At 45.8% G+C, this 11051-nt stretch overlaps 1 protein-coding gene across 1 annotated transcript in view; it reads left to right on the forward strand.

Moving 5' to 3' along the window:
* slc12a5a (solute carrier family 12 member 5a) overlaps nucleotides 1–10212 on the forward strand; it is a 230664-nt gene extending 220452 nt beyond the window's left edge. The window contains exons 24-28 of the mRNA XM_063215202.1: nucleotides 2008–2139; nucleotides 6774–7021; nucleotides 7826–7840; nucleotides 8774–8907; nucleotides 10121–10212. Coding sequence (XP_063071272.1) covers nucleotides 2008–2139; nucleotides 6774–7021; nucleotides 7826–7840; nucleotides 8774–8907; nucleotides 10121–10212 — 621 coding nt within the window. The remainder of the gene's footprint in view (nucleotides 1–2007; nucleotides 2140–6773; nucleotides 7022–7825; nucleotides 7841–8773; nucleotides 8908–10120) is intronic.
* Nucleotides 10213–11051: the final 839 nt, after the last annotated feature.

Raw genomic sequence — 11051 nt, forward strand, 5'->3', positions numbered from 1 at the left:
CGATACACTACGATACACTATGATAGACTACACTACACTACACTACACTACACTACACCACACCACACTACGCTACGCTACGCTACACACACACACACATTACACTACACTACGCTACACTACACTACACTGCACTACACTACGATACACTACGATACACTACACTACACTACACTACACCACAACACACTATGCTACACTACACACATACACTACACTACACTACACTACACTACACTACACTACACTACACTACACTGCACCACACCACACTACGCTACACTACACAAACACACATTACACTACACTAGACTACACAACACTACACTATGATACACTACACTACACTACACTACACTACACTACACTACACTACACTACACTACACTACACTACACCACATTACACTACACTACACAACACTACGATACACTACACTACGATACACTACACTACACTACACTACACTACACTACACTACACTATACTGCACTACACAACACTACACTACGATACACTACACTACACTACACTACACTACACTACACTATACTACACTACACAACACTACACTACGATACACTACACACATACCACACTACAGAGAGGGGCAGAGAGGGAACGGGAGGTGAGACACACAACACTACATTACACTACACTACAGTCACATCACGTGTGTACTGTATTTTAGATTCTAGCACATATTGATTGGTAGTCCCTCAATGCACACCGTTCCAACGCTGTAATTGTCGCTGAAAAAGCTTTACTACCATAGTACTACACTACGACAGTGCACAGGGCCTTTAGTAGTACCTTACGACTTGGGTCATTGCCATTCAGGTAACAGTTAATTTATAACAGGGGCCGTGTCTTACTGAGTTACACGTAAACATGATGAACAGAGAACAATTTATTGGTAACAACAAGGATGGAAAAGTGGTTGATAGGGCCTAGCATCCACTCTCTCAGCTCTGTTAGTGGAGCTAAACGGAGCTTTGCTGAAACGCATTTATTCAAAGCCACAAGCAATAGAGAACACACACACACACACACACACACACACACACACACACACACACACACACACACACACACACACACACACACACACACACACACACACACACACACACACACACACACACACACACACACAGTAGAAGATATTTAGTGCCTTTGGCAGAGTTGTTAGATCCAAGTACATGTATGGATTAGATCATTCTGGTGGACACACGACACACACACACACGCACACACACACACACACACACACACACACACACACACACACACACACACACACACACACACACACACACACACACACACACACACACAGTACATGGATTGTTAGATAATTCAGGCTTTGAGTGTGACTCCCTTGTGACACGGCCTTTGAGCGGCCCTACTAGACAATTCAGCCGGGAAAACCATTCAGCACAACATCACTTCACTTCCTCCTGACTTGAAGGAGAAGCACTCACACAGACCACACACATCGTGTATGCTACTTACACACACACACGCGCACACACACATGCACACACGCACACACACACACACGCACGCGCACCCACGTGCTCGCACGCACACACACACCACACACACACACACACACACACACTGCGAACATACAGTGCTATCACAGGGTCTTTAAATGATGCATGTTTGTCTGCAAGCGATGTAGCATCAAATCCAATTCCTACACCTGCTGACATCCTCCATCTTCTTCTCTCTCTCACTCCATCCCCCCCTCTCTCTCTCTCTCTCCTTTCATGACTTCCTTGTTCTCTCTATCTTTCCTTGGTGTTTTTTTTCCTCAACTCATCTCCCTGTTGTTGTTTTCCCTCCTCTACCTCTCTTTCCATTCATCTCTCTCTCTCTCTCTCTCTCTCTCTCTCTCTCTCTCTCTCTCTCTCTCTCTCTCTCTCTCTCTCTCTCTCTCTCTCTCTCTCACACACATTCCTTCACTATTGACTCCTCATCCCCCCCCCTCTCCATCCTCAGATCCAGAGCATCACTGACAGTTCCCGTGGCTCTATCCGCCGGAAGAACCCATCGTCGTCAGCGGTAACTGCTCAGCTGAGTGTGAGCGAGGACCAGCCCGGGGGCAGCGGGGAGGAGAAGCCCGAGGAGGAGGTAGGCTACCGCTACAGCACAGCCTCGCTCCACACCAGACCAGACCACACAAGCAAAGAGGCGCTGGGCTGTATTTTTATTTTATTTTATATATGAAGAGTTCAGATGCAAAACCCCCTAACTCCATTTCTGAAGACCTGCACTTCTATATTTTTAGAGAACCCCGTTGTTGGTTTGGTTTACATTCATGTATTTGATAATACATATAAATAGTTATATTACATAAATAAAATAAAAAAATATGCAATTTTGATAGCTTTGTATTAAATAAAAATGAATCAAGATTATTTCCTGAAATGGCACTTAGGGGGTTTTGCATCTGAACTCTTCATATATGTAAGATTTTTTGGGGGCTGTCAAAGTTGAAATGCGAGTCTTTAGTTTACCCTATTGCTAACATTTCACATATTTGGTCATGACGTTGAGAAAACGATCACTAGTGCGAGAGATAAACAACCCTTGCCCCCACCCTCCCCCCAATCCCCGCCCCCCCTCACCTATACTCATGAACGGCGTGACGTTTTCCATGTGCGTTACGCCCATTTGTGGGGGAAAACAGGCAATGCAAGTCAATTGGTGTTCTTGGGGTTTAAATAAACGAAAGATAAGGACCTGTAGACAAGCGTTGTTCACGTGCAACATGCCGAAAACGTGTTGTGTTGCCGGCTGTTCAAATAATATTGCCAAACAGCCATGCCTGAAGCATGTACTGTGTTCTTTTAGGGTAGCCGATGTTGCATGTAAGTTGATGAGACATTCGGTTTGTTTTCACCCATAAAGGGGCGTAACGCACATTTAGGAGCAAAGTACCCGGATGGTCGTTCATGCGTATCCCTCGCCCCCTCCCATCTGCATCTGATTGTATTTCTGTAATACAGAAAACATACAGTATAATGGACTGTATTATTGCCAAATACAATCAAGTCATGTAAAGTCAAGTCAAGTCGGCTTTATTGTAAAAAAAAAAGTACATGCACTGGTCATACAAAGAATTGTCATACAAAAAATAGGCAACAAACCCCTACCCCACAAGCATGTCCTCAAGAGTGATGTTTTAGACCAGGTGTTCAAAAAATGCATATGTTTTCACCCCGAGCCAGCGTCAATTTGCGTCCTCAAACAGCCTACACCCAAAGGTACCAACTGGCTTCTTAGGGCCGGGGACTTATCAACGCAACAATTGCACTTGCATTAAAAGGAGCACATCCATTACCGCCTAATCCGTCCCATGTCCACCTCTTCATTAGGCAATTTCTGATAATGATGTGTGTGCATGCGCTGCAGCGCTCGGCGATGAGACAGAGGTAATTGCGGCTGCCCAGTGAAGTATAATGATAGTCTTTTATTAGAGATCAGTGGGCCGCGCGCCACTGCTGCTGCCAGACAGCCAGACCACCTCCACACAGACTATTGGGCAGTGCTAATTCAACACTTAGAGGCAAGCAGCAACACTATGAGTGTCACATTTTACATTTCCAAGTGTTGACGACGTAACACTGCAAAATGTGCCACTCTCACCACCCATTCAGACTTGCTGCATAAGCCAGCAGATGACAAACACAGCACAACACTCTGTCACCCAGACAGAAGGACACGGGAAGGCTGCAGGGGAGAAGGCTGAGCAGCACATGTTTTAGATATGCAAAATGCACCAGGTCAAATTTTACCATTTCAGCCAAATTTCTGTATAAAAAGAAGACAATCCGCACACTTCAGGTCTATCTTTGTGTGCAAAGAAACTTTACTTGACTTGCAAGCTTTCGGTCCTGGACCGAAGGCTTGCAAGTCAAGTAAAGTTTCTTTGCACAAAGATAGACCTGAAGTGTGCGGATTGTCTTCTTTTTATACAGAAATTTCTACTGAATCCTGCACCTTCTAAACAGATGAGCGGTGGCCTATCACAACTTAAGTTATCATTTCAGCCAACAACCAGGATCTTCTGCATAGACGAAAGCCAAACAGAAACTCTGATTCCTAAAAGTAGAGTTCCTGTGCACAACCACTGTCCAGGTGCTGATGATGTGCAGTAAAAGTAATCCAAGTAAAGGAGGGAACCACACACTGGTCTTCTTTGCTGGTAGTTTACAGTTTTTCTCGATTGCCTCCACACAAGTTCTGGTACTTCACACACAATTCTCGGAACATCTCACCCATTTCCCAACTCCCCTAACCAATGTCACTGAACACTAAACACAATTCCTACTTAACACTCAAATTCCAGTTTTAAAACACACTCTTTTCACACCATTACACACAATTCTCTGGATTACACTCAATTTTCATAAAGAAAAACACTGGGTTTCTCATGGAACACACTGTCATTCACAACACTACAATCAACTGCAATACTATGTTCACTTCCTCATCACATGGGCAAACTCTCTTCATACCGGTTTACAATCTGAAATCATCCCCCCATAAGGACACACATTGCATGTCATATTGATGAAAAATGAGTGGATGCAAGGAGAAAACCCATTTGTTTAGTTTTTGAACTCAAAAATATGTTATACAAGACATAACTTTCATGTGGTTACCCAATATTTTACAATACATTAGTGCAATTTTTACGCAAATATTTTTAAAAATATGTAAAATATATACACGTCTGTGTACTCCGAGTCTAAAAACAATATTTCAGTATTTTACTACAGAAAAATACCCTCTTTAGTAAGTAGAACACTGAAGAAAATAAGTTTCTACTGTGTTTCAAGTTGAGTAGGCCTATAGAGTTTTTTTTTCATAGCAATAGGCTATACAGTAATGTAATGTTTTTTTTGTACTGCCAAATAGGCAGTGGGGTTTATCTTTGTGTTGTTTTTGTGAAAAAGACATACAAATCTTTCTGTTTATGTTTGTGTGTTGTGGGAATGAAGTTTTTCCAACTTATGTCACAGTGTCCATGCAATCCAGCACAAAAAAAGCCCAAGTTACTGGGAGAAATTAGTTTTACCCTGTGCCCAACAGTGTTTTAATGGGTCTGCAAATGTGTATTGTAGTGACTGTCTGTGTGTGTCATTTGACAACAAAATGAGGTTTTTAGAAGAGAGTACATCGTTTTGAGACAAGACGTGCATTTTCCAAAGGTAGTGAAGAGTTTGGCCCGTTGTGTGTGAGGTTTGGAGATTTGTATGTAGAGTTTTGAGAATTCGAAGACCGATTCCGAAAATTGTGTGTAGGCAATCGAGAAAAACTGTATTAGATGAACAATGCGTTTCGCTGTTGCTTCATCAGGTTCACTCAAACTCTGATTCCGTTCGTTTTTCAAAGCCTCTGTGTGTGATAGTGATGACATTATTTTGTATTGTATATGTTGTTTTTATTATTACTATTACTGTTGTTGTTGTTGTTGTATTTGTGTTGTTGTGCTGTTGTGAGGTGAACAGTTGGACTGACTGTGACTGACACAGCACTGCAGTGATTATAATTGCAATCTCTGTCTCTCCCCTCCCTGCTCTCCGCTCCACTGTTGTACATTAATCCTCCCTTCCTCTTGACATCTAAACTTCCTTATCCTCCTCGGACACCTATACCTCCTTATCTGCTCATTCCTAATATCCACATTGCTACTGCTGCCCTGTTTGGCTTTTCTCTCTCTTCCTGTCCCCTCTCCTCCTCTCTTTCTTTCTCTTTTTTTCCCTCTGTTGTCTAACCTCGACCCTTCTCTATTTTCCTATGACCTTTTGCCCTCTTTCCTTCTCTCTTTCCTCCTCTCTTTCTTTTGCCCGTGTCTTCCATCTAACCCTCGTGCTTTCCTTTCTCTTACACTATCGCTCTTGCTGTCGCTCGTGATTTTTTTTACTTACATCATTTACTCTGAATCTCTCTTTGACACTTTGGGACCCCCCCCCCCCATCCCCATCACTCTCTCTCTCTCTCTCTCTCTCTCTCTCTCTCTCTCTCTCTCTCTCTCTCTCTCTCTCTCTCTCTCTCTCTCCTCCTCTCCTCCTCTCTCTCTCCTCCTCTCCTCCTCTCTCTCCTCCTCCTCCTCCTCTCTCTCCCCTGGTACATGGTGGTGTATTGCTCTCTTCCCTGTCTCCTGTCTCTCTCCTCCTCCTCTTCTCTCTCTCTCCTCCTCCTCCTCCTCCTCCTCCTCCTCTCTCTCCTGGCACATGGTGGTGTATTGCTCTCTTCCTTGTCTCCTGTCTCTCTCTCCTCCTCCTCCTCCTCCTCCTCCTCCTCCTCCTCTCTCTCTCCTCCTCCTCCTCTCTCTCTCCTTGCACATGGTGGTTTATTGCTCTCTTCCCTGTCTCCTGTCTCTCTCCTCCTCCTCCTCCTCCTCCTCTTCCTCCTGCTCCTCCTGCTCCTCCTCCTCCTCCTCCTGCTCCTCCTCTCCCTCCTCCTCTCTCTCCTGGTACATGATGGTGTATTGCTCTCTTCCCTGTCTCCTGTCTCTCTCCTCCTCCTCCTCCTCTTCCTCCTTCTCCTCCTGCTCCTCCTCCTCCTCCTCTCTCTCCTGGCACATGGTGGTGTATTGCTCTCTTCCCTGTCTCCTGTCTCTCCTCCTCCTCCTCCTCCTCCTCCTCCTCTTCCTCCTTCTCCTCCTGCTCCTCCTCCTCCTCCTCTCTCTCCTGGCACATGGTGGTGTGATATTACTCTCTTCCCTGGTGGTCTCCTGTCTCCTGTCTCCTCAGTCTGTGGCTGTGTCCGTCTCCTCCTCTCCCCCTCCACAGGAGCAGCTCATTGCTGATAAGAGCACCAACCCCCCCACCCCGGCCACCCCGCTGTCCCCGTCCACCGACAGCGCCATCACCCCCGGCTCCGAGGGACAGAGGACCTGGACTGACCCCAAGTGTGACGGAGAGGCGGCAAAGCCAGCCGCCGCAGCCGCAGCCGGTGCAGCCACACCTGAGGGCATCAAGGACCTGTTCAGCATGAAGCCGTAAGGGGCAGCACAACACTTACTGGGATAGTCATAGACAGGGCTCTAAATGAACACCAGCCAACCAGACAAATGCTGGTGAAATTTCAGTTTGGCTGGTACATGGCTGCACATGGTCCAAAGTCACAGAATGTCTTTTTGCACAATTACCTTTGTACATTTTTTACATATTACATTTTCACATTCTTTATCTTTACTATTTCTAATTGTATTTTCCCCTCCCTGACTATTCCTGTGTTATTTGTGTCTTGAAATGTCCATGTGGGCATTTGTTTATTTGTTTATTTATGTAAGCTACTGGACACCTGAATTTCCCCCTGGGGATTAATAAAGTTACTCTACTCTACTCTACTCTACTCTACTCTACTCTACTCTACTCTACTCTACTCTACTACAAAAGACCAACTTACTGGTCACTTTGACCTATTAGTGAGTGTGTGTTTGGCTGGAGATATTATCAACTGTGAGCCATTTTGGCTGGTGATGAAAAAGCTTAATTTAGAGCACTGGTCATAGTAGTCAGTAGGAGTCCCATGCTGGATCTCAAGGTGCACTTGTGTGCTTCAGTGTTCATGTGTCACTGCGTATGGCGTATTACAGTAATTATGCACTGAAACATAGTGTCCGAAGTGCACAAGTGCACCATCTAAGACACAGCACCAGTGTTAATGGATAATAGGGACAGCACGGCCATATTAGTTTAAGTATTGATATATTTAATGTGTTGTGTGATGTCATGCCTAATAATGGGATTATTACGTCCTTCTAATAACTAATATCTCTCTCCACCTCATGCTGCTGCAGGGAGTGGGAAAACCTGTGAGTATCCATAGCAACACACACACATACACATACACAGACACACACACAACACGCACACACAGACACATACACGTACATACAAACCCAAACACACACGCACGCACACGCACACACACACACACACACACACACACACACACACACACACACACACACACACACACACACACACACACACGCACGCACATACGCGCACACACACACACACACACACACACACACACACACACACACACACACACACACACACACACACACACACACACACACACACACACACACACACACACCTCATACTGTCTGTCAAGGCTTCTGCTCTGCTTTGACTGTGAGCTCTGGTTACCTGCATGATTTATAGCGGTGTCATGGCCGACCTTGTAGCCAGACCCGTCGACACGGGGGGGAAAAAGGGGTATGTTTGTCCCAGGCCCAGGGAGATAGGGGGCCAAGAATTGGGTCCCCATTACATTGTATGTATTGGGTAGGGGGTCCTTTCAGATGACTTTGTCCTGGGCCCAGATAAAGCTGTCAGTGGCCCTGTTTGTAGCAACCAGGAAGGTGACGGAGAAAGGGGGGGGGGGGGGGGTAGAGGGAAGAGACAGAGACACAGGAGAGATACTGGAAGACAGATACCGTGTAGAGAGGTGAAGCATGGTGATTTTGTAAAGAGAAAAGATACTAAATAAAGACGTATATATCACAACATTATACAGCCGTGTGTGTGTGTCTGTGTGTGTGTGTCTGTGTGTGTGTGTGTGTGTGTGTGTGTGTGTGTGCGTGTGTGTGTACGTGCGTGCATGTGTGTGTATGTGTGTGTGTGTGTACGTGTGTGCGTGCGTGCGTGCGCGCATGTGTGTGCGTGCATGCGTGTGCAAAACGAGAGGACAGCCACTGATACTCACTCCATGAGTCTCCAACCCTCTTCTTCAGGAACCAGTCCAACGTGCGCCGCATGCACACAGCTGTGCGTCTCAACAACGTCATCGTGAAGAAGTCACAGGAGGCCAAGCTGGTCCTGCTCAACATGCCCGGGGCGCCCAAGAACAGGAGTGGCGACGCAAACTGTATCCTTGCAAAGCATGCTGGGAGTTTTAGTACAGTATGAGGCCATACAGCGTATCGGATTTAAAAATATCCCATTTATGGGGAGTTTTGTATTTTTATCCACATGTTCCGTTTACACCTACATGGATGAAAAAAATTCCACATTTAAAAATATTGGGATACATGTAAACAGCACCTCAGTAAAGCCTCTTCCACACCAACCCGACAGTTGGCTATTGTCGTGTGTTGGGTAGAGCTGGGTCTGAGTTGGTTCGGTGTGTCTCAGTGCGTAGTTGTAGGACGTTGGTGGTCGTGGGTCTCCGTCGGGAGACTTTGAGCATGTTCAGTTGGGTTGAGGAGCATGTTGGTCGTCCGGCTCCATGCCGGGCACTGATTGGTTTGTGCTAACGGCGAGCAGGAGGTGGGAGGGCAGTTGTTTAAGCAGTAGCGAACTCACAAACGTCTTGAGTTTCATTACATTAGTCTACACTGTGTTTGTTTAGACAGCTTGTAACACAATGCCCAGCGTGCCCGTTACCTCTTTAGCAAACTACGTCGCAGTGAGAGAAATGTTAAGTCTTACAGTGGAGTAATGAAACCGCGAAAGTAATATCATTTTGTGAGCAAGAGACAAAGATAGAATGTCATCTTGATGGATAAACTATGAGTGAGAGGGGGACTTGCCTAAAGGCTTTGTAGGCTATAAGCTCTTTAGAGTCAGTAATGCACCTACTATCAAGGCTACTCCTGACAAGCAAAGAGTTAAGTTCGCGAAAATATGAAATCATTTGGCTATAATAGCACCAGCCGATCCACGAGCTCTCAAACACGGAAGTTACTGCGAACTCTCAAACGCCGGGGGAGTGTCCACGTCAGGTGAAGTTGTCTAGGTGTGTTTGGGAACAATTTCTAGCCCACCAGGGCCAACGCAAACCGACAGTCAACTGTCTGTGTCGGGAGTCGGAGTCGGCTCCAATCTTTTTGGTGTAAAATCGCCTTAAAAGTTGGACCTGTTGTACAGTTGTAACAGGGTTTTTTTTTGCTTTTTTTCCTGTGCATGGTTCTATCTTCTTGTGCTGTAGCTGTTATGATATAAGGACAGTGTGGTGTTACTGCTGTCCATTACAAATGATTACTGTAGTCCGTAATATACTGTAGCTGCTTTGTGCGTTTTTTTGCTGTACGTAACACATTTGGTTTGTGTGTTATTGCTGTCCCTAACACATTTTTCAGATATGGAGTTCTTGGAGGTGCTAACTGAGGGCTTGAACCGAGTCTTGTTGGTTCGCGGAGGAGGCCGTGAGGTCATCACCATCTACTCCTGAGTTGGCCAATCGCACCCCCTGGTCGCCCTCCCCAACCCCCAAACCCAACCAATTAGACCCCTCCTGAAACAGATCTGGACCCTCCTTCTCCTCTCCTAGCAGAACCTAAATTCCCCCCCCCCCTTTACCGAAGGATCACTGTCTATTGATGCTTGTCCTGACCAAAAATTCCCCCTTTCTATATGTACCAATCATGCTGCATCTCAAACACTGTCCAGGGATCAACCTCTCACTTTATAGACTCCAACCCCAAAACATTACAGCCAGAGAAGAAACTTGCACCAGAGCAATATCCCCCACTTATTTCTCTAATTTACACATCAACAACAACAACGACGAGACCAAGTCCCCCTCTGCTCTGTAAGCATCACTGCCCCCCTCAAAATAAGACCACTGGACAGATACCAGATGCCCCTGAAGACCTACAGTATGAGAGCCCTACCCTGCCATCCTCCCAGTCACCCTTCCCTGTCGCACAGCCCAGAGCAAAAGAAGAGCAAGAAGATGAAGCGGAGGAAGGAGAAGAAGAAGAGGCTCCGTTTTCTTGTTGTCCACAGACATCTCTCTCTCTCTCTCTCTCTTTCTAGCTGTGTTTAGGATGGTCAAAGCAGTTCCTCTGCTGGTTCCTGCTCCAGTGACATTGGCAACCGAAAGCTCTTCGTGGAGAAAAACCTGCGTTCACACCGCGTTGGTTATTTTGCCGTGTCACCTGCAAAAAACTGCCAAACTTTATGTTATCGTCACGGTTCGCTTGGGATACTTTATGTTTCGCATTTCAAATCAACATTTGGTTTTCCCAAGTCTATGCACTGATTTTGTGGTGCGAACATGTCAGTCAA

The sequence above is a fragment of the Engraulis encrasicolus genome, chromosome 14 (assembly GCF_034702125.1).
Source record: "Engraulis encrasicolus isolate BLACKSEA-1 chromosome 14, IST_EnEncr_1.0, whole genome shotgun sequence".
NCBI lineage: Eukaryota > Metazoa > Chordata > Actinopteri > Clupeiformes > Engraulidae > Engraulis > Engraulis encrasicolus.